The following is a 21,229-nucleotide window of genomic DNA, read 5'->3' as shown; positions in this document are numbered from 1 at the left end:
ATAATCAACAGTTTATAGGTGTGCTTACAGATTTTCACTGGCTCATCTCTAGTGTATCAGTACCACAAAGTAGATCTGCAAATGGACTATAGGTTCTGTGTTTCTAAGTGTCAGGTTGTGCTGGCTGCATCTCTTACTGGTTTTTGACAAAATCAAATGTAGTAGTCCAATCTCTCTCACAGCTACTGCTGCCTTTTAGTTCCCTAGCTTTGAAAGATTCTCACTGACAATTTTAAGTGGATTTTGGTACATAATCTATTTCCCCAAACATCCCCAGTCATGTTATTTTGTGCAAAAACATATGCAAATGATCATTTTATATTCAGAGAACATTGAGCCTTTATAAAAAATAGAAAAGCTATATTTTGTGTTTCTACATCAGTATATATGCAGCACAGATATATTGGTAACTAGTGTATATTACACTAATCATTATTATCTTAAGAAAAGAATTAATTTAAAAACACAAGCACATTGCCACCAGCCTCTGTAATGAACCTTCAAAATGCACATCAGTTGCATAAAGATAAATAAGGATGTGTGTATTTAAAAGCATTGGTTAGTAATTACTTGATTTGTGCATTTTTAGTCAAGCAATCAGGCTATTATGGATGCAGCAAAAATCAGCTGAAATGTGGTCCCTATTTAGTAAGTGAAAGCTTGTTCTTATTATAGAAACAAAATTTATTCATATTTGTCTGTGCATGTGCTATATTCAATTTCAGAGGAGAAAAAACCGGAACCTCCCTCGATACCTGCTTAACTGGATTTGTTTTATATTGCACACAGAAATGCACAGAGTATTGGCCAGAGGAACAGGTCACCTATGAAGGAATAGAAATCACAGTTAACAGAGTCATACAAGCAGACGATTACCGTTTAAGGCTCATCACCCTAAAGGTAAATCATTCCAATGTACTTACAGTAGCTTAGCTGTCTAAACCTATAAATGCAGATGCTCAGGGGGAGCTGTGTAGAAAGCTTCTGCACAATGTACTGCTGTACAAATACATCTTTTTGTTACTGAAGTCGTCGTAGCTTTGTCCAGCACACCAGCATGAAGGCTGCAGGAAAATAAGCAGTCAGAGGTTTAGGCTGCATGTGTACAGTCTGAAAGCCACCAGGCCAGCTGTAGTAGTAGGGGCTTCACTGGGTAAGAAACCAGTGACTCATTCTGTGCCTTTGTCCTCCGGGTTCATTGATCATTTAGAATTAAATGTAAATGTAAACTCGCAGAGAGCTTCTTACTTTGCAAGTGTAGTTTGATATACCAGTAACCATTCTGTCATCTTGTGAATAGAAAGTTTTAGCACTGGTTTAATTTTTTAAGTAATCCAAAGTACCAGAGTCCTATTTTACAACTCTTTTCATTGCTATGTTCTAGAATATCAAGCTACATGTTTTAGTAACAGTCTGTTTACATAATCTTCATACATCTTTCATCTGCCAGATCTACCCCGACCTCAGTATAACATGAAAATTGTTTTCCAGGCTGAAAAAACTCTCCTTTTATCCAACCAGTTTCAAGTCTCTTCAGCCATATGCTAACGGGCAGAAAGCCAGCATATGACATCCCATGTCTGGATTCAGAGTGTAGAAAGTCTGTCACTCATGCTTTTGGCAAAGGCAGCAAGGAGAATATCATACTCCCTGACAAGTGGGAAGTGAAGAATATTTACATGTTACAGACTTGCAGCTCATCTGGTTTTGCTTTTCAGTTAGACAATGGTTTCGTTTTCAGTGCTAGTGGGGCAATGTCTCTTTCCCCCATCTGCAAATGTCAGGATGTGAACTGCTGAGTTCCAAAGATGAAACAAAGACTCCATTTGTTAAGTTACCATTCCCTAGAGCTGTACTTTTGTCATTTAATCGCAATAGTGGAGCAGCAGCTCTGAACCATGCATATATTAAATGACTTGGTACTGAAAACTGGAAAAGCCATGAATTGGCTTCAGTTTGCCCTTAAACAGGAGTGATCACAAATACATGATTACTGCATGCTTTACAGAGCAGACTGTCATTTTTCTCTCAGTATAGGGGACAAGATTTGGCAAGTTCTGGGAATTTAGAAAAAGCTCAGGCTATAGGGAAGGCTTGTTTTCCTTTCTCAGAACAAGCTGCCAGTGTCTAGCCACTGAGTCAGGATCTCAGCTACAGCATATGTGATGGTAGACTTCAAACTGTCAATTAAATCTTGCTTCCTCCTAGCTGTTCCCAAGTCTTCTCAGTCTCAGGGAACCATCAATAGAGAATATTTTGTTCAAGTCAAAGCAGAAGTGTACAGAACCACAGAAGTCAAGGTTCTCTAAGCAGAAGCATAAAACTTCTAGCACTGTAGACAAAACTAAAGGCATCCAGAGTTCATCAGTAGAACTTTGTCTGTTTCCTGTTGCTGTCAACTAAATGATTTAGGTAGTGATTCATGTTTTTCTTCAGATGACTTTTGCTTTTCTCTCAGTGTTATTGACAACATTTTTGTTATAATTTCTCACAACTGAGTTAAGAATTGGGCGTTCATAACTTCTGTGACTCACACATAGTCACACATTCAAAAGCAACTGCATTTCAGAGCAGTGTTGATCGGATTTACTGTAGTGAGCTTGAGCGCTATTCATGACAACTAGTTATGCTCTCTTAAAGTATTTTCTCCCTAGGGTAAATAACCTAAGGCCAGACTCTGTGCTATGATAGTAAGACTCTCCCTTCCTGAAGTGAGCTAGACATAGCCTTAAGGATCCCATGGCTACACTTCAGTGAGCACTTTAAACCCAGCGCAAGATGGAACAGCATCTCAATGAAGCTGAGCCTCCCTTTGTCCGGCTCTCTTGTTCCAACCCTTGTGCCATCTCCCATGTGCCCTCACAAGTATTTGTGACTGTGTGCCAAGCCAAGGGAGAAACTGATTGATCCATCCAAAAAGTAATCCATCGCAAGAAAGGAAAAAGATTTAATGTGATTGCTTTCCCAATCTAGTTCACTGTGAAGCTGTGCAAAAGCTCTGTCATCCAAAGAGAAGGATGGAAAATGGCACAACCACAGAGCACTCTTAGCATCCAGTGACTGACAAGCATAGGGAGGGACTTGGGAGTATAGATGACAAACTATTTTCAGATTTTTGTGCCTTGTTCTTTAGAAGGAACAAAATTTGTCTTTTTTTTTTCCTCTCTCTTCAACTCAGCCAGCCATGTGTTGAAGGGAGGGTTGTGGAAGCTAACACTTCTGTTCTTGGACCTTTTGAAAACATTTACTTTGCCCTGTGCCAGCTGGCTTGTGCAATGGCTGCAAGGGTGAGGCCAGTTCCCTGAGCGCCATGTTACTATTTTGCACCTTTAGAAATCAGACAGAAGGATATCACTTTGAACACCCAAAATCAGCAGCTCACAGTGCTACTTGGCACTCCAAAAAGGGAACAGCATATTTGCAATATTCATAACCATGCTGAGACAGAGAATCAGAATTTGTGTCTCTCAGAAAGACCTGGACTGCAGCTAGATACAATTCCCACCTTCTGTATTGCCTCTGAATTTCTCACCATGTTTAAGAGAAGAATAGAATTGACAGGAGACCGATATAAGTCTGCCTGTCAGAAGAGATAGAAAAATAAGCTCCCATCTCTCTTCCTCATCTATTTATCTAGCTATCAGAGACAGAGATATGGCTCCTGGCTCTCTGTCTGTCAAATACATTATGAAAGCAATTATGTCACAAGCACAGCTCTGGCTTTGCTGAATGAATCTGTCAAGAGGGAACAGACTGCCTGGAGTGTTTTGCACACAGTTCTTGGCACTAAAAGAGCAGAATACTTTGCGGGGGGAGGAATTTTTTGGTTTTGGGGTTTGTTTTTTTTTTTTGTAAGGCAGTTTACTGAAATGCAGTAATGATATCTGAAGTCCAGCTTTCTGTGTTGTGTGGCTTCCGATTTGGATTTCTGTTCCATTTAGCATTCACATAATGGTTGGGGTTGGAAGGGACCACCAGAGATCATCTGGTCCAACCTGCCTGCTAAAATGAGTTCCCCTAAAGTAGGTTGCATGGGATTATGTCCAGGTGAGTTTTGAATATCTCAGAGAAGGAGACTCCATGACCATTCTGTGCGGTCTCTTACAGTGCTGTGTCACCCTCAAAAATTATTTTCCTCATATTCAGATGGAACTTTCTGTAACTCAGTTTGTGCCCAATGCCCTTGCCCTGTAGCTGGGCACTACTGAAAAGGGTCTTTCCCCATCTTCTTGGCACCCTCCCTTCAGATACTTATAGACTTCGATAAGGTCCCCTCGCAGTTGTCTCTCCTGTAAGCTAAAGAGGCCCTGCTCCCTCTTAAGTGAGGTGCTGCAGTGCCCTAAGCATCTTCATGGCCCTCCAGTGGATTCTCTCCAGTAGTGTCTTGTCTCTCCCAAGCTGGGGAGCCCAGAATTGGACAGAGCACTCCAGGTGAGGCCTCTCTAAGGCTGACTAGAGAGGCAGGATCACCGCTCGCAAGCTGACAACTGCTTTCCTTAAGATACCATGGGACACCAGAGGCCTCCTTGGCCACAAGGGCGCTGCTGGCTCATGGACAGCTTGTTGTCCACCAGGTCCTTCTCCACAAGGCTGCTTTCCGGCTGGTCAGCCCCCCAACTGTACTGGTGCCTGGGGTTATTCTTCCCCAGGTGCAGGACTCTGCACTTGCCTGTGTTGAACTTCATCAGCTCCTCTATGTCCAACTCTCCAGCCTGCCCAGGTCTCATGGAATGGCAGCACAGCTTTTGGGTGTGTCAGCCACTCCTCCCAGTTTTGTATCATCATCAGAAAATGTGCTGAGGGTACTCTCTGCCCCTTCATCCAGGTCATTGATGAGTAAATTAAACAGTACTGGACCCTTTACTGCTGATCACAGCTGTCTGAACCCATTCAACCAGTTCTCAATCCACCTCATTGTCCACTCATCTAACCTATGCTTCATGAGGAGGTGATAGGAGACAGGATCAAAAGCCCTGCTGAAGTCAAGGTAGACAATGTCCCTGCTCTCCCCTCATCCACCCAGCCAGTCATGCCATCATAGAAACCTTTCAGATTGGTCAAGCATGATTTCCCCTTGGTAAATCCATGCTGAATACTCCAGATAACTGTCTTTTCCTCTGCATGTTTAGAGGAGATATCCAGGGTGAACTGTTTAATTGCCTTTCCAGGGATGGAACTGAGGGTGACTGGTGTGTAGCCCCATGGGTCCTCCTTGTCTTCTTTTTGAAGACTGGAGTGGCATCGGCTTTCCTTCAGTCTTCAGGCATCTCTCCTGTTCTCCATGATCTTTCCGAGAGGATGGAGAGTGGCTTAGCAGTAGTATCTGCCTGCTCCCTCAGCACTCATTGGTAGATCCCATTGGGGCCCATGGATATGTAGGTGTCAGGTTTACCTAAATGCTTTGTAACCCCACGTTCATCAACCGAAGGAAAGTTGTCTTTTTCTCCAGAATTTCTTGCCTTCAAAGTCTGGGATTCCTGAGGGCCAGTGTTAGCAATGAAGACTGAAACAAAGAAGGTATTCAGTAATTCTGCCTTTTCTGTATCCTCCACCGCCAGGGCTTCCACCTCATTCAGCAGAGGACCTACATTTTCCCTGCTCTTCTTTTTGTTACTGATGCAACTGAAGAAAACCCTTCTTGTTGTCCTTGACATCACTTGTCAGATTTAATTCCAAATGGGTCTTAACCTTTCTTGTCTCATCTTTGCACACTTCGACAGCATTCCTGTATTCCTCCCAAGTGCCCTGTCCCTTTTTTCATATTCCATAAACTTCCTTCTTGTGCTTGAGTTTTGCCGGAAGCTTCTTGTTCATCCATGCATGGCTCCTGCCCTCTTTGCATGATTTCTTACCCAGAGGGATGCACCAAAATTGATCTTGGGGGAAGTGATGCTTGAATATTAATGAGCTGTCTTGGATCCCCTGTCTTCTAGAGCCCTAACTTAGGAGATTCCTGCAATTAAGTCCTTGAAGGAATCAAAGTTATCTCTCCCAAAGTTCAGGCTTGTATCCTACTTACTGCCCTTGCTTCTTCCGTGTAGGATCCTCCACTGTCTCTTGGTCACTGCCCCCAAACATCACATGCCCAACCATGTACTTAATACAAGGGCTTCTTGTTGGCTCCTCCACCACCTGTGTCAAAAAGATCTCATCAGTGCTCTGCAGCAATCTCCTGGACTGTGTGTGCCCAGCTGTGTTGTCTTTTCAGCAGATTGATTTAATCATCTCAGTCTTAAAAGGAAGGCCATGTTTCAGTATCAATTTACAATGAGAAGTTCTTGTAAAACTTTTGTGGTGTTTGTCTTAACTGGGTTGCAGAAAGGAGAAGAAGTCAGAAACCTGAAACATTACTGGTACACATCTTGGCCAGACCAGAAGACGCCAGACCAGGCCCCTCCTCTGTTACAGCTCGTACTGGAAGTGGAAGAGGCCATGCAGAGTGCAGAGGAGAAGAATGCCCCAGTGATTGTTCACTGCAGGTAAATTAATGTTGTGTCTGAATTCTAAGGGCTTCTTTGCATACGGTGACATAGTGCAGAGACTGCCGTATCGGCCATCAGTCACACATGCGCACCCTTGCCCAACTGCTTCTGAAATATGCTTGGGACTTCGAAGCCTTAATGACAATGATTTTCTATTACCAAGTGTTGCATCCAGATACAGATTGAGTTAAACACAGGAGCTGGCGGTGGCTCAGTTGCTTGCAAGAACAATTCCATTTCATTTGCCTTACCAGTAATATATGCCTTTAATTATCTTTTAAGGGCCAGGTTAGCAAAGATTAACATACTTCAGGTGAAATTGTGTAGGAAGACACATGCAAGCAGACAAATAATAGCATTCAACTTTAAGCATCAAATCCCCCTGTTTTGTAGATCCCTTCTTTGCTCTTTTTTTTTTTAATCATTATTAGGCCAAAGACAATAATTTAAATGTAACACATAAATGAAAGAGTGGCAAAGCTGATTACAGCAAGTACTAATCAATAGTCAGGAAACGTATGTAACTGATAGTAAAACTGAAGTATCAGTGAAAATCCCTGGCAATGATTAAAGCTTTTTCTGTGGAAGGAGAAAAGTCTACAGTGGTTTGATGCTTGATGAGAAAATTGTAATTATCAATCAGAGCAGAATAAAAATGGATGAGGATAGATACTTCTCTTCTGTCCTCAGAAAGAAGTGGGATGATGTACTTACCATTTGTAGACATAATGAAGTATGTTCTTTTTGCACTACTGACAAGGGAGTGTGTTAAGCATCAGCAGCCACTATTAAATCAGATACGCTGGTTGATTTTCATCCAAAAGTGTTTTTAAAAAGTTGGTTCACACACTGTAAACCATTAAAATCTAGTATAGATGAATTGCTGTTCTTGGAAAATTGGAGAAGTTCCAGAGGTCTAAAAGGAAGCCCTGTTTGGCCAGTGTTTAGAAAGGTTAAATGTGATTACTTGGAAACTACAGTCTGTCCTCAAAACAGTTGTTACAGGTAAATAGCAGAAAGCCTGGTAAGAGATGCAGTTTATCTTGCCAGGGTAATCTTCCATAATTTCAATAACATACATTTTTGCCAAATGATTTTTGTACAGAATTTTGCTTAATTTTGCATAATGTTTTCTAGGAAACAGCAGATGGTTGCTCTCCAAAAGCCATAGTAAATGGGTATTATACAATGAGAATGTTTTTAAAGAGCCTCTTGGCACAAATGGCTGGTAGCCTGGTGTCATCAAAGATCTGACTATAAGCTGGTATGGAGTAATCACTATTAAAATGCTTGTGTGATACCACATGTCCAGTTTTTCTGCCTGTGTTTTAAAACAGATGTTGAAAAATTGGAGAGAGTCCAGATAAAAATAAGAAATTATTTGTAAGACAGTCTTCTTTGTCCGTGGAAATTTGTGACTCCCTAGGAGCTCCTTGAAGCACTACAGTATCTGCTGCTGGTTACCATGTCACTTTGCATATTTGTTTTGTCCTCTTGTATGGTGTCATCCTCATGACACAGTATTAATCTGGGGAGAACTGAGGCATTTTTATTTGAAAAAAAAAATATACTAAGAGACACGGTGATAAGATTATAAAGTGTTCTATGTGGATAATGTGCCACCTTGGGCAGTCTTGGAGGGATTATGATGGTGTCTCAGCCACTAAGAGACCTGCAGCTTGTCCTGGGACAAGTGCTGTTTCCTTTATCTAAAAATGGGTGTTGTTCCCTCCCTTTGCAAAACACTCTGAGGTCTCTGGGCAGGAAACAGGGTCAGGAGCTGTGTGCTATGGTCTGTGTGCTATGGTCTGTTTGGTTATGGTCAAGTGGAAGATGAAGGACTTGTGGGCAGCTGTGAACCGTGAACTCCAGTGTTGCTTAAATGTTTGTTGCCAGTGGTTTTGCATTACTGTGAATGAAAGCAGGATTTCTTGTAGTTGTGTCAAGTAATTATTCCCAAGTATGCTCACTTAATTATTTTATGCATAAGAAGGGCTCCCAGCATTTGCTGGTAGTTTGTTAGGTGATAAGAAGAATTCACAGTTTCTGTAGCACCGTGCATTTGAAAACAAACTCAGTTCTGGTCATTAAACAAGGACTGTATCAGATACAAATGAGTTCAGGAAAATTTAAAGAAATTTTTTTGACAGTGAATTTGTTGTATCCTGCTCTAATTCCAGTTACTTGATTGTAGATCTGATCAGCAAATGGCATCACACTTATTATACTGCTGTTAGCTCTAATTATTTAACCAAGGGTTAGGGATTTTTACTCTACCTGTGAATGAAAATAAATTTCAAAGAAGATGTTAGAACTGAAAATTTCAAAGCAAAGTTTGCCATCAAAGCAAGGATTGCCATCAAACCAAATCTTACTAAGAAATACAGTTAACTGCTTTTTTTCAATGGTTCAGTGTGAGGTTCAACAACATATTGGGTCAAACAGTCTCCTGTAGTCCATTTCTAGCACTGTATCTGCAATGCTCACCCATTTGCTGTGAGGGGCTCACACTTAATCATGTCATCCCACTGAAGTTATTCTCTTTTCCTAGTTATGGCTATCCATCTGGAAGCACCCAGCTCGCAGAGGTCAGAGGGACAAAAGGGATGATGGGGTCTGTGGGTTTAGTAGCAGTCGCTTGACAAGAAAGTTCCAAAGTCCTTCTGACATCTCCACTGCCTCTCTCTGCTTTTCCCTTCCTTAGTGCAGGCATCGGGAGGACTGGCTGCTTTATTGCCACAAGTGTCTGCTGTAAACAGCTGAAGAATGAGGGCATAGTTGACATTTTGCGAACAGCCTGCCAGTTACGGTTAGACAGGTAAGAAAGCTTGTTTCCTTTCCAGAAATAAACAAAGAAAAAGGGTAATATTTCCCCTTATTTAAGAAGAAACAAATAGGAAGAGGGGAAGAACAAACCCAAGAGGAGGCCAAGACAGAATGTTCCTCTGACCTGTAATCTTTGCCTGAGCAGTAAACCTTAATGAACAGCCCTAGAACTGAGTTAGGTTCACAGCTGGCGTTGAAGTCTGCACAGCTGCCCATCTCCATGCAACAAGGGCTGACCTCTTACCAGCTGAGGAGTTGGCCCCATGTTCATACAGAAGCAAAGGCTCAAAGATCTGCTGTACCTAAGTTCAGAGCCACAGATCGTCACTTTCCTCCCAGGAGGAGTAATGAAAACTGGTCTCGTATACTGGAGCTGTGAGCCATGGTGGAGAGACATTGCTTGGGGAGGAAGAGTGCACAGCCTGGAGTGTTTGCAGACATATGAAAGGAGCTGTGAAAATCTCCACAAATTCAATGGTTTCCAGTTAAGCATTTCTTAACACACCACCTTGAGTTTGATTATGAAGTAAACAGACTTGAATTTTGTACCAGAGATGTTATTTTTCCTCTCCCACTGGTTTCAAGTGCCATCAAAACATGTCTCAGTGCTCTCTCTAATGATAATGATAAATGTAGTCGGGGGAAGAGATGTCACGAAAAACATACCAAAGATTTTTCTGAGGGAAAAAAAAGAACCTCAACCCCACGCTGAACTTTATTTCAGAGAAGAAATTATGCTCAGTGGGAGGCAAAAAATGAAATGCTTGCTGCCCTGCTGAGGCTCTGATAGACAGGGACCTGCAGGGGCTTAGAGATTTGGCTATTTCTGTGGATTTTAGCCCAGACAAGGAAAGGCTTCTTGAGAAAAAGAAAACCAGGATATGAATAGTGAGTGCTGATTATCCATGGTCCAGTGAAATATCTGTCTGGATGTGAAATATCTTGTCTCTGTGACTAGTGTTTCACAGGAAAATCGCCACACAAATGAAGGTTGAAGGCGCCTGCTTACAAATGTGTGTGATACAGCAGGCCAATTGCAAATACTAGCTTTGAAGGGAGAGGGGAACTGGCAGTCACTTTAAGACTCTGAAGAAGGAAAATCGCACTTAAAGGGCACTGTAGGGGGAAAGGAAGACTGCAAAAACCTCTGTAGCTGCCATGTAGCTCTCAAGAGTGGGATGGGATAGATAAAAGCCATTTAAATGTCATGGGGTAAAATACTCAAGATGGAAAGCAGATCACCATCCTTCCTACAGAAAAACCTTAAATTCTTCAAGGACTGAAAAATGGGGCTTGTAGTCTCTTGGAAGTCGTGCTGCCACCCACTCTCATTTTCATTAACCCCCCCCCAAAATCTCCCGGAGACTTCAAAAGTATAATGAGAGGTTGAGACAATGTCCAAGCTTCTATAGGAAGGAAGACTCTGTGTCTCCTCCTCTTGCTTGATACTACTATCTAGGATGGGAAGGAGTCACCAGGGACTTAGGGAAAGAAGGTTTGAGGCAGGCCAGAGCAGATGTGTGAAGAAATGCACCTCCCTGCTTCACACAGAAGCAGAGAGATTGACATTAGCCCTGAGAACCACATTTGAGGTTGCCATGGGTATGGAGAGAACAAATATGTTTTTCCCTTCATTCCCTCACAAATCCCTTGGAAAAGTTCTGTGCACTGGGCTTTGCATCAGTGGCCAACAGATGGTCCTAAAATAACCTAATATGACTAAGGAGAGGAAGTAATCATTCCTGCATCCTTCCCACAGTGCTGAGAGACATTTGCTGTCATTGCCCACAATGCAACTCGGATTTCAAAGGTTTCTGTGGCAAATAGGGGTGAAAACATAATTCTGTGTCAAAGCCTGGACAGCAAGCACATGTCATGGTGTGCATATGTGTGGCAAGGGAGGAAGCCACCACATAGCAGGGAATGGGATAAAAAGGAAAATAATTTCCTGTGGTCTGAAACTCAATGGCCACCCTGGTGCTTCTGTTGCTACAACTGCAGGGTGCAACCGCACTGGTAATGGAATTGCTTGGGGAGAAGTTGTCAGATATGACTAATGTTCCTTGTGTGTCACAGGCTGACACAGATATATTTCAGTGCTCTGTGGAGCACAGAGGGACTCAGATCAACTGTGAGCTTGTATTAGAGCAGATGGGGAGGAGATGCTCAGCTAGGAATTTTTTTTTTTTTTTTTTTTTTGGAAACACAGTGTGTGTTTCTCACCTTTGCTAGTTGATGAGAGGTTGGAGAATAGGTCCCTGCCCTTCGCTGCTTGTTGTTGAGTGTTTTTTCAAGCAGCTGCTTAAAATAATAAGTGCAAGGGGCTGAAGGACAAGGTTGTCTTGCCTGCTCATCTCCCCCTTACTGGTATGGCTACTGTGTGACCCATAATAGTTAAGCTGGACCCCATAGCAAAGGGCAGTCCCCAAGGAGGGTGCTAGCAGTCTGCTGGCCCTTTGGCTCAGAGGAACCAACTTTTCATTAATGTCCTCTGGTGAGGTTTCTAAGGGAATGCACCACATATGCTCTTCCTCAGACTGACAGTCTGGTTGGCTCCAGTCACCCACGTGTTCCCAAGTTCCTCAAGCCCACTTGTCATTTCAGCCTCCTTTTGGCACCGTGCTCCCAGGATCTGTGCACCAGCACCAGTGCTGGCACAATTCTGTATACATTTTGTGTGAGCTTCAGCTACAAGGTTTAATTGTCTTCCTAATGGATTCACAAGAGATCATATCACTTTTGATGGGGTGCTCTTAGCAAAATTTCAAATGTTAGTAAAATCTGCTTAAAACGAACAACTTTTTCCTGATTGTTTTTGTTCATTTCTGTCTCCCCCTGTAGTGCTCGTGTGTTGGTTAATATGCTACTTGCAGAAATACACAGGCTAAATGACACATGGAAAATCAAACTACTTTTGCTCCTGCTTGCATTTCCTTTCAGGTTTTCAGTTTTAAAGAGAACCATAAAAGCTGAAAAATAAGCTAAACCAAAATAGGTTACTGTGCTGGGGGGGTCTTTTGCTATCAAGGTGTGCACAGCAGTCAGCTCAGTTACAAATCTGAGTTGTCCTTCCTAAAGTAACATCGTGTGTTCCAAAATCCTGCTGGCCATCCCTAGTTCTCTGGCTAGCTTGCCAAAAGCATCATGTGGGATGGTACAGAGTCCTTACAGAATGGTAAAGTTGCATCAGTTGTCTGGGCTGGTCTGGCTTGGCCTGGCCCTCTTTGGTCCCAAATTCAGTCCCTAGTGCAGCTGTGAAGTCCTGGATAAGCTACTTCCCCTCTTTATTCCCCTGCTCCCATCTATCTCTCTAGGGCTTTGGGGTGGGAATTGCTTTTCACTGAAGGGTTCTTGGAGTACAGGTGCTCAGGTAATATGAGAGTAAATGATGATGGTGATGCTTTCCTGGAGGAGAGCCTCTGCCAAGGAAAATATGTAGAGCCCATTCCTGTTCTCACTACCCTCAGTTCCTTGCTTAGCAGAGACTTTCAAAATGGAGCTCGAGGTCAGCCTTGAAGCTGGTTGCAATCAAGGGGCACTTCTCACTCATTTCAGAAAGCTTTGGAATAGACCTTTGGTGTGGAGCACAAGCTTCATGTTAGCTGTGCTATTTCCTCATGTGTTTGCAAGTAATAAGACTTCTGTTTCCCTCCCCTTTTCTTCTTGCCTTTCAGGGGAGGAATGATCCAGACTTGTGAACAGTATCAATTTGTTCATCATGTCATGAGCTTGTATGGAAAACAGCTTTCTAGAGCAGCAGAAGAATAAGTGTTCATGATACTCCTAAAGGCTAAAGCCCAGAGAACTTTTGACTGCGTTCAGATATATTTCAGATATGATAAGAGACACATGGTAACCCAGCTGTCTTAGCTGGAAAGATATTTTACTTTGATATTGCTTTTATGCCCTTGTTTGCATTGACATTTAAGAGCTAAGGTACGCCTTGTCTTAAACATATGTGACAGGACATAATCTTCACCAAAAAAGGCATATTTATACTGTAAATAATAATAGTAGCTTCATTTGTTACAAAAGCAAGAAAAAAAAACAGAAAAAAATCCACTGTCTTCAGTTTGCTATTTTTTAAAAGGTCATTGCTAATATATCCAACTACAGTGTGAAACTTTTTGAATTGTCATGCTGAAATGTGCCGTATGTTGACTAAGCTTGAAAGTAAATTTTTGCCTCTTTCTGATTGTTTTTACATATAAAATTACCGAATACTGTGTGTATCGTAAACCTTCTGAGCCTCTGCATTGAAAGACTCAAGTAGATTCACATTGAAATGATGTGTCACACATCATGTTTGCTTGTTCATTTTTTCTAAAGCAGTCCACTACCAGTGTTACCAGAACTGAGGGGGAAAATATATTTCAATGACATGAGTCAAATTCTTGCCTCGAATTCTTACCAGCAGTGTACCCCAGTATCATGACAGCTGGGTGAATCTGAGTAGACATTAATCTGAACATAAATGCTTCACGCTTTACCTTTTCTTTGTCAATATTTGGGCTTCTTAGTCATCTGGAAAACAGATTGTATTTTTGCAAATAGTTTCTACTTTTACATAGAACACAATCTGAATACAGTTTCTCCTGAAATCTGAGATTCCAAATCAGGTGAGGTTTTTTTGGTTCATTTTTATTAAAAATCTAACCATAAAATCACTTGTATTCTATTAATTTATACTTGTTTTAAAGCTTTGAGGGTAACCATGTGTCCAGTGCCTATTAAAATTAATGGAAATCCTATAGGCAGCTTTAAAAAAAAATAGGTTTGAACTTGTTGGCTTCTTTGTGATAAATTTGCCCTCAAACCAAATTTAGACAATCCTTAGCCCATTCTAACCACTGGTCCAGTCAGCAGCGTTGCCTTTTCAGTAATACAGACTGCTGCCTGTGCTTTTTGGTTTAGACTTCAATCAAGCTGGGAAGACTGTAGTTTGTGTTTAATGCTGAGAGGTAAGCACACGTTTTAGTGCTTCACTGAGCAGAGAAAAATGGAGGTACGCAGAATTCTTAACATGAAAGATGAGTGTTTCATGAATAGAAGCTCTGATGATCTACTAAAAGTATTCTTGCTTCTCTTTATTTGTAACAATAACCAAAACCCACTGCTTCTATTAGTGCAGAGGATTCTGCGAATTTACTGCACTTCCTAATCAGGAGAAGGTAAAGCAGCACTCAGAACAATAAGGGCTGATCCTGCTCCCACTGATGTTTTGCCATTGACGTCAGCAGGTGCAGGGTAAGGCCTCAAATGTTACGCCTACAACTTCATCACTGTGGGGAAAGTTTCCCAATATTTCAGTACACATCTTTGTGTTTATTCTGTATCCATGAACCTGTAAAAATCCTGTCTGCAGGGTTTGCATGAATGTGTGGCAAAATGTGTTATCTTTAAACCACTTGATTTTATTGCTGTATTTAAAATATTTCCTTCAGTGAGAAGCTAGCAGAAAGACCTGGCATTCTTTTTTAAAATACTGGTGATAGTCATTAAAGAGAGCAATAAACTTAAGCTTTTGAGCATAACACGACTGTTAGTTTTATGTAAATCTTGATAGCTATATTCTCCTCTGTGCTACCAACTTTTTCAAAGGGGTAACACTATTCCATCTAAGCACTCCTTAAAAATAGCAAAATAACCACTGATATTCTGAATAACATTGGAAGTGGAACTCCCTATAAATATTTTTCAGCTCTTCAGTGCCCTTCCATGTCAAAACTGACTCAGTGACTAAAATTACTTGCTCTGTCATCAGCTTCCCGTGCATCTGCTAAAGAATATTTTTTGATGATTGAGAGCAGTCTACATATAGGAGGTAAGTTCAATGTATAAGTTGCCTCCTGCACAAGGAGATTTTCTAGAGGAGAATAGCTTTATGGCAAACAAGGTATAAAGGGCTCTAAGGCAGAGTTTGAGGTCCTTGCACAGATCCTCAGCAGGTGTTAGCTGGCAGTGCTTCACTGACTTGAGTAGAAGTGAATGGTTTACACCAATGAAGGAAATCTGGCAAGCTGTCCGCTCCCATTCTGCATGTGTGGAATGTCCTGAGAGTGTGGCTGTTGATAAAATCAGGTTGTTTGGCATCAATTCACTGCTACAAAGCACATGTCAGCCTCGTTGCATGGTCTGGTGGTGAGGGCTGCACTGCTGCCACCTCATACCAGGCAAGAGCAAATACCACTTGGTCGGGATCAAAATATTCAAATGCCTCTTGAAGCGTTATTTTGTCTAACAGATTCTGAGCTAATCCTCCTATTTAGTCTTTGGCCTTATCATAATTAACATATTTCTTTCTCTTTTTTTCTTTACTTTTTTTTTTAAATAGAATTTGAGATCTGAAGGACCTTTTATCAGCTGTTCTGATCTCTTCTGGCAGCAGAGGGAGTCTTAAGAAGTGTTTAAGATTAGCAGAAAGGAGCTCTGGCCGTGTGCAAGCACTTGAGATGAGTGGGGCTGCTGCTTCTGTAATCAGTGTGATTGAAACTGAGCTGACAATAGGAACTAAGCTAAGCTATGTCTCTTGCTAGGCTTGTCTTTTTACTTTCTCTATTAAATGAAAATTCCAAGCATACTTCATCCACTCTCTCCTGCTCACTGCCCAGGACTCTTTGTACCAGAGACCACAGCATTAGTACCTACAACACAGTTGTTTCTCAGAGGACAGAACTCCTCTCTGCAGCTTGGTAAGCATATAAAAAATATGAGATGATTTTATTTAGAACCAACTGTGATGTCTTCTGTTTCGTAAGCTTTTTCACACTTTGAACAGGGCAGAGCCTAACTCAGTGCCTCAGTTGTTTGCTGGTCATTTGGTCAATGGTCACCACACTTAAGCAGTTTTATCCTGTTTCTATTTCTGTCATGATAACAGACTAATGGCACAGTCTGTCCTCATGCAGGTAGTCCGAGATCAGCAGATATCAAAGTTATGTAAAAACAAAAACTGAGATTGCACTTGAGCGTAAGAGCTGTCCCCAGATAAAGCACAACTCGCTCTCTGAAGGATCAAGATAAAGATGCTTTGGTCAAATTATTCTTAAATGTCAAACACCTAATAGTCATGTAGGGAATAGAACTGCATTTCTTCCAAGACTTTCAAAAGTATCTCTTTATTCTGGACTTTTCCTCTGTAATTAGTCTACAGTGGAAAAATATTAACATGTAAATTTTCAGTTGCAAAATGGACTTGAGAATGAAGACAAAACAAAGCTGGACCTTGATTCCTGTCAATTCCCTGCTGTCTTTTCAGTGGGGGAATCATGCAGCTTGCACATAGAGGGTCATGCTTTATAAATTTGCTATGGAGAAAAAGCAAAACACTTTTTCTGAAGTCCTTGGCAGATAACCTTGTTTCTTCTGCCAGGTCTGTAGATGCATATTTCCTAGTGTCTGCAAGAGTGACTGTCACCTTAGGATAAAGTAGAGCAGCTCAAGGAAGCTTTTTTTCCTGCAAGTTAAAAAAAATGCTCCATTCAAAAGCACAGAAGAAATATGTGAATGAAAGCAGCATTTGCAGGTTTGTGCATAAGGTACAGGCAGTCAAAGAACTGTGTGCTCTAGGCAACACAAGCATTGATTTCTAGTGTCTCAAAGTGAATTTCACATATTCACAAAGAGGTTAAATCCTTCAATTATTGCAAGGAAAGAGAAGAATCCACTCTCCTTTGAGCACTGTTAGAGATCAGGCTCCAGCACCTGAATACAACAGATGCTGCATTCTCATGGCATGGTGTGAAAGTCACAGAAGGGGTTATGATTAGACCTGCCCAAGCTTGTGGGCCGTGTAATCCCCAGCAGGGCAGCAGTGTCAGGTTTACTCAGATGACAGCAAAGCTGAATGAAGAGAAAGACTGAATTATTTACTCAGAATTAAAAGCCATGTTGGCACCGGAGCTGGCAATATGGCTCTGAACATTGGAGAACATAAAGCTTAAACAGTCTGGCAAAGGACTCGGGTATTGCAGTTCCTGGCCCTTTCTCTGCTGGACCATGCTACTCAACTCATGTTCCCTATTGCTTCTTTATCTCTAACCTGCCTGCTGCTGTTTATGCTTAAAATAGAATTAAATAGGTCACTGTATTGCACTTCTTTTAATCCAATATGTTGATAGCCCATGTTTTCCAGAAATCATCTCTTTCCTTGGGCAAAGCCTGTCTTGCTAGACTTTCTTCAGAGGGCTCAAACCTCTTCTGTGTACGTCTTCATCCCAGAATTTTGGGGGTAGAAATCTGCCATTATGTGCATCTTACTAATGGCATTTCTCCACTGAGAAACCATTGTGTTTGCCTGAGCAAACATATTATGTCTGACCTTAACTCCCCTAGTCCCAGTAGCAGGTGCAAGTTTCCTCTGAAAAGGCAAAGGCAACATTTCTCTCCAGGGATCAGAGGGGAAAAATCCTACATAGATCTCCTTTGCATATTTAGCTTTTTTGCCTCTGAAGTGGACACAAGGAAGACTGTCAGGAGTTAAGTCAAAACTAATAATGCACAGTGGGAACATCCTCTTGTAAATTAGCTTTGACTCCTTCTATCTCAAAACAAGAAAAGCCATGTGTGATTAGTTTTACTACATTCTCTGTTGTCTTCTTGGTATTTAGGATGTGGTGAGGAATACAGAAAGCAAACACTCAGGCAACACAAAGGTCAGGGTGTCAGTTTGGATAGGTGGGAGGAACTGGATTGTGTTGGCAGTGTTTTGTTTTTTTCTTGGGAAAACACGAGTTCCAGTCCAGAAACAGGTTTCTCTGTAGCTAAATTGGGCTCTTGTTCCTGAAGTAGAATACTGAAGAGAAAAGTGAAGGTTGGTTTCTTCACACATCTATTAAAGAAACAATAAACAACGCCTTATCCACTTCACAGTGGGACCAGTCCCATTTCCACACACTTCTGATTTGATCTGTGTTAATAGAACACAAGCTTCCAGACAGGGGAGCACAGAGTGTCTGTCTTGCTGGATTCCTTCTTTAGCCTGTGAAACAGCATATGTTTATTTTGGCTGTCTGTATGTGGTATTTTTTGCTCTCTGGAAAAGTTGACAATGTTTCAACGTCTGCACTGTTTTTTCTTGGTTTTTGTTAAACTTTTCACCTTGCTCTTTCTTTCCTAGACTAGCAGAAATACCGAAAAATCATCAGGAAAATGTGGTATATTCCTGGAGGGGGATGGGAGGCTGGGGTGTCCACTGCTTTTTCCAGAGTTTACCCATAGAACTATTCCCATCAGCCTGTGGAAGTTGGCTAGATTTTTATGTTCTTTGGTTTTCTCAATTCCTGTGTTTTGCAGAGCATAACCCAAGTGCCTCCTGCACTAGACTCCCTTTTCAACTGAATTTAACATAAATATGGAGTAGGTAACAGTATTCTGTTCCAAACACAAATCAAATGTGGTCAGTTAAGCAGTTTATTGCCACTATATCTTGTTGCAAGCAAGATAGGTAGTTTGTGTCCTGCAGAATGGATAGGCCTTACCCACCTAAACAATCTCCTGCACTATATCAGCAATGCTGTGGTTAACATGAGTAAAGTAAAAAAGAGCTGAGATGTGTAATTCATTCCCTCCTTGAGAAGTACCCTTCCCATTGGGAATTAAGTCCTCCATATGAAGAAGTGTGGCAGAATCTCAGACTTATTAAGGAATAGAAGAGAGCTGATTAAAGAGTGACCTCTAATCTAAAGTTGTGAACTGATTTTCTGAAGCACCAAGTCCCTGCTTGAGTAACTGAATGAACTGGCTGAAATGATAGAAAGTGCTGCATGTACAATTTTAAAATAAACAAAGCCAAAGCCTGGAGGTGTGAAAGCAACACTGGGGAATGACTTAAACATCAAAGCAGGATTTTTTTGAACGTTTAACTGTTTGAAACCTGGACCCACATATTTTGGTTTTAGCATGAAAAAAAAAGCCCTGGTAAATTGTTTCATCATCTGCCTTTGATCAAAGTTTTGAAACAGTGTCAAAATCAATCATGAGAAAACCTGGGATTGGGGAGGTAATGTTTATTTTTAAATAAAAATGTATCTTTTTGACCCACAGAAGGTTTATTCCTTTTAGCATGATACTTGAAGTTTTATCGTCCTGTTATTCCAAGAATGAGAAACTGCTGAAGCCAGTGTAAAGGATGTAACAACACAGCCCACAAGAGGCCAGTATGTATTTAAATTTTGAACTACTCAGAGCCGTATTTGTCCAGTGTAAAGGGACCCCGGCATCTTCCTAGGAATGCAACAAGCTGCACAACTTCATGTGAGCTGAGGGACACAGAAGGGTCAGTAATGGTCGTGAAAGCTCCTTGGTAGGAATGACCAGGACCTTATCAGCTGGGATAAAAAGGTAACATTTACATAAACATATATTGGCAAGAGTGTCATAATACTTTGTGTTCTGTGGCTGTAGTCAGGCTGGATGGAAATTGGCTGTGTGAGTCCAACACATTTAGACTCATAACTGCTTTTCTTTTCCTTTCCTTCCAAAGAAAGGAACCTTGTAAAGTACCACTCTGAAGCGTAACTAATTTTCATGTTCAAAAACGTCTGTGGCCAAGCATGAAAATTTTGATCAGGCAAAAGAAATCTAAGTAAAGGGAATTCCATTTTTAAGGTGAAAGGAGGAACTATAAAGGTGGTTGGCTGACTTTTAAGCCATGTCACTGTGAGCTTTTGTAGGATTTGAAAATCCAAATCTGAATACATAGAGAGCAGTGGACTAGGTGAGCCAAGCAGCATCCTATATCCCTTCTCATTTTAGCACTTGGTGCTCCTGCTGTGGATTTGCCCCATAATGGCTATGAGCAAGATACACTCTCTTCAAGGGCCTCTGGGATTATAGGGTAACATCTGGTCTCTTCCTAGCCAGCCCAAATCAGTCCTGTCACCAACACCAATGACCACTGGTACAGGGGAGTGACAGGGTGAGAACAGGACAGTGAGAGAGGGTGGCAAAGGGGGTGGGAACACCTTTGGGCAGACCAGGCATAAGGAGACAGAACATTTGTGTATCATTCAGGCAGCCTGGAGGCAAAAGCCAGCTCAGCATGGAGATCAGGGTTTGTATATTCTGATAAGGGAAAGGATCTATCTCCTTGGGAGGATGCCCAAAGCAGAGCACTTTTGGCATATCTATAATTCCTGCTGGCAACAAAGCAAAGTCTCAAGGTCATGTGGTCTTAACATTGTCTTTCCTGTGGGCTGTATCTTCTAGGTTGCCATGCATAACCCTAGCTTTATCATTTGTGCCCCTAAATCTTGGAAAGTCTTTTGGGTTGATTTTCCTCTGCCCCAAGATCTTTCAGCAGCATAACAATTGTCTCAGAGACTACAATTCTTTACTGCATTTGTCTTGCCACAGAACACTTTTTAAAACTAGGGAACTGCAGTTGCTAGATGACTAATACTCATCCCTCAAGAACTACAACCAAATAGTCCAGTTTCCCCAAACTGCCCTCCACACATGGACCAATTTTGGAACAGCTACAGAGAGCAGAAGTGCCACTGGAAACAGGTTATCTGGTGACAGAACTTCTTCCTACAGCAGGGTCACGTGGCCTCCCCAGATGATGCACACCAAGCTGACAAAAGGTGGGATGCATCAGTGCAGTGAGTTTTGCCTTCTTCTAGTGGGAGAGCGTGTAGTTTTATTCTTCTCACAGGCCAGCACTGCTATTGCAAGACTGCATCAGCTCCTGCATCAGCCTTTTATTAGAAACTTTTTGTCTTGCTTTGATTATCTTGGCTTAGAGCAGACTTCTTACTGTCACAGCACTACAGTGAGGACAATGACACAGTTCCCAGCCACATCCACTGGGAGCAAGGTGTGCACAGGCCCCTGTGGAATTCACAAATTCCCCTGTATGTGATATACTTAGGAGAGCTGGGGATGTCCTTGATTAGAAAGAAGTGCAGTGAAATAGACTA

General features: G+C 41.7%; 1 protein-coding gene across 3 annotated transcripts in view; it reads left to right on the top strand.

Annotated features, from left to right (window-relative positions):
• PTPN5 (protein tyrosine phosphatase non-receptor type 5) overlaps positions 1–14,842 on the top strand; it is a 78,326-nt gene extending 63,484 nt beyond the window's left edge. For all 3 annotated transcript variants that reach the window (XM_069016915.1, XM_069016914.1, XM_069016913.1), the window contains exons 11-14: positions 790–900; positions 6,319–6,479; positions 9,187–9,300; positions 12,983–14,842. In XM_069016915.1, coding sequence (XP_068873016.1) covers positions 790–900; positions 6,319–6,479; positions 9,187–9,300; positions 12,983–13,076 — 480 coding nt within the window. In that variant the 3' untranslated portion in view covers positions 13,077–14,842. The remainder of the gene's footprint in view (positions 1–789; positions 901–6,318; positions 6,480–9,186; positions 9,301–12,982) is intronic.
• Positions 14,843–21,229: the final 6,387 nt, after the last annotated feature.

Source organism: Aphelocoma coerulescens, chromosome 5 (genome assembly GCF_041296385.1).
Source record: "Aphelocoma coerulescens isolate FSJ_1873_10779 chromosome 5, UR_Acoe_1.0, whole genome shotgun sequence".
Taxonomy (NCBI): Eukaryota; Metazoa; Chordata; class Aves; order Passeriformes; family Corvidae; genus Aphelocoma; species Aphelocoma coerulescens.
The sequence above is the reverse complement of the archived record's forward strand: the minus strand, read 5'-3'. Positions and strand labels throughout refer to the sequence as shown.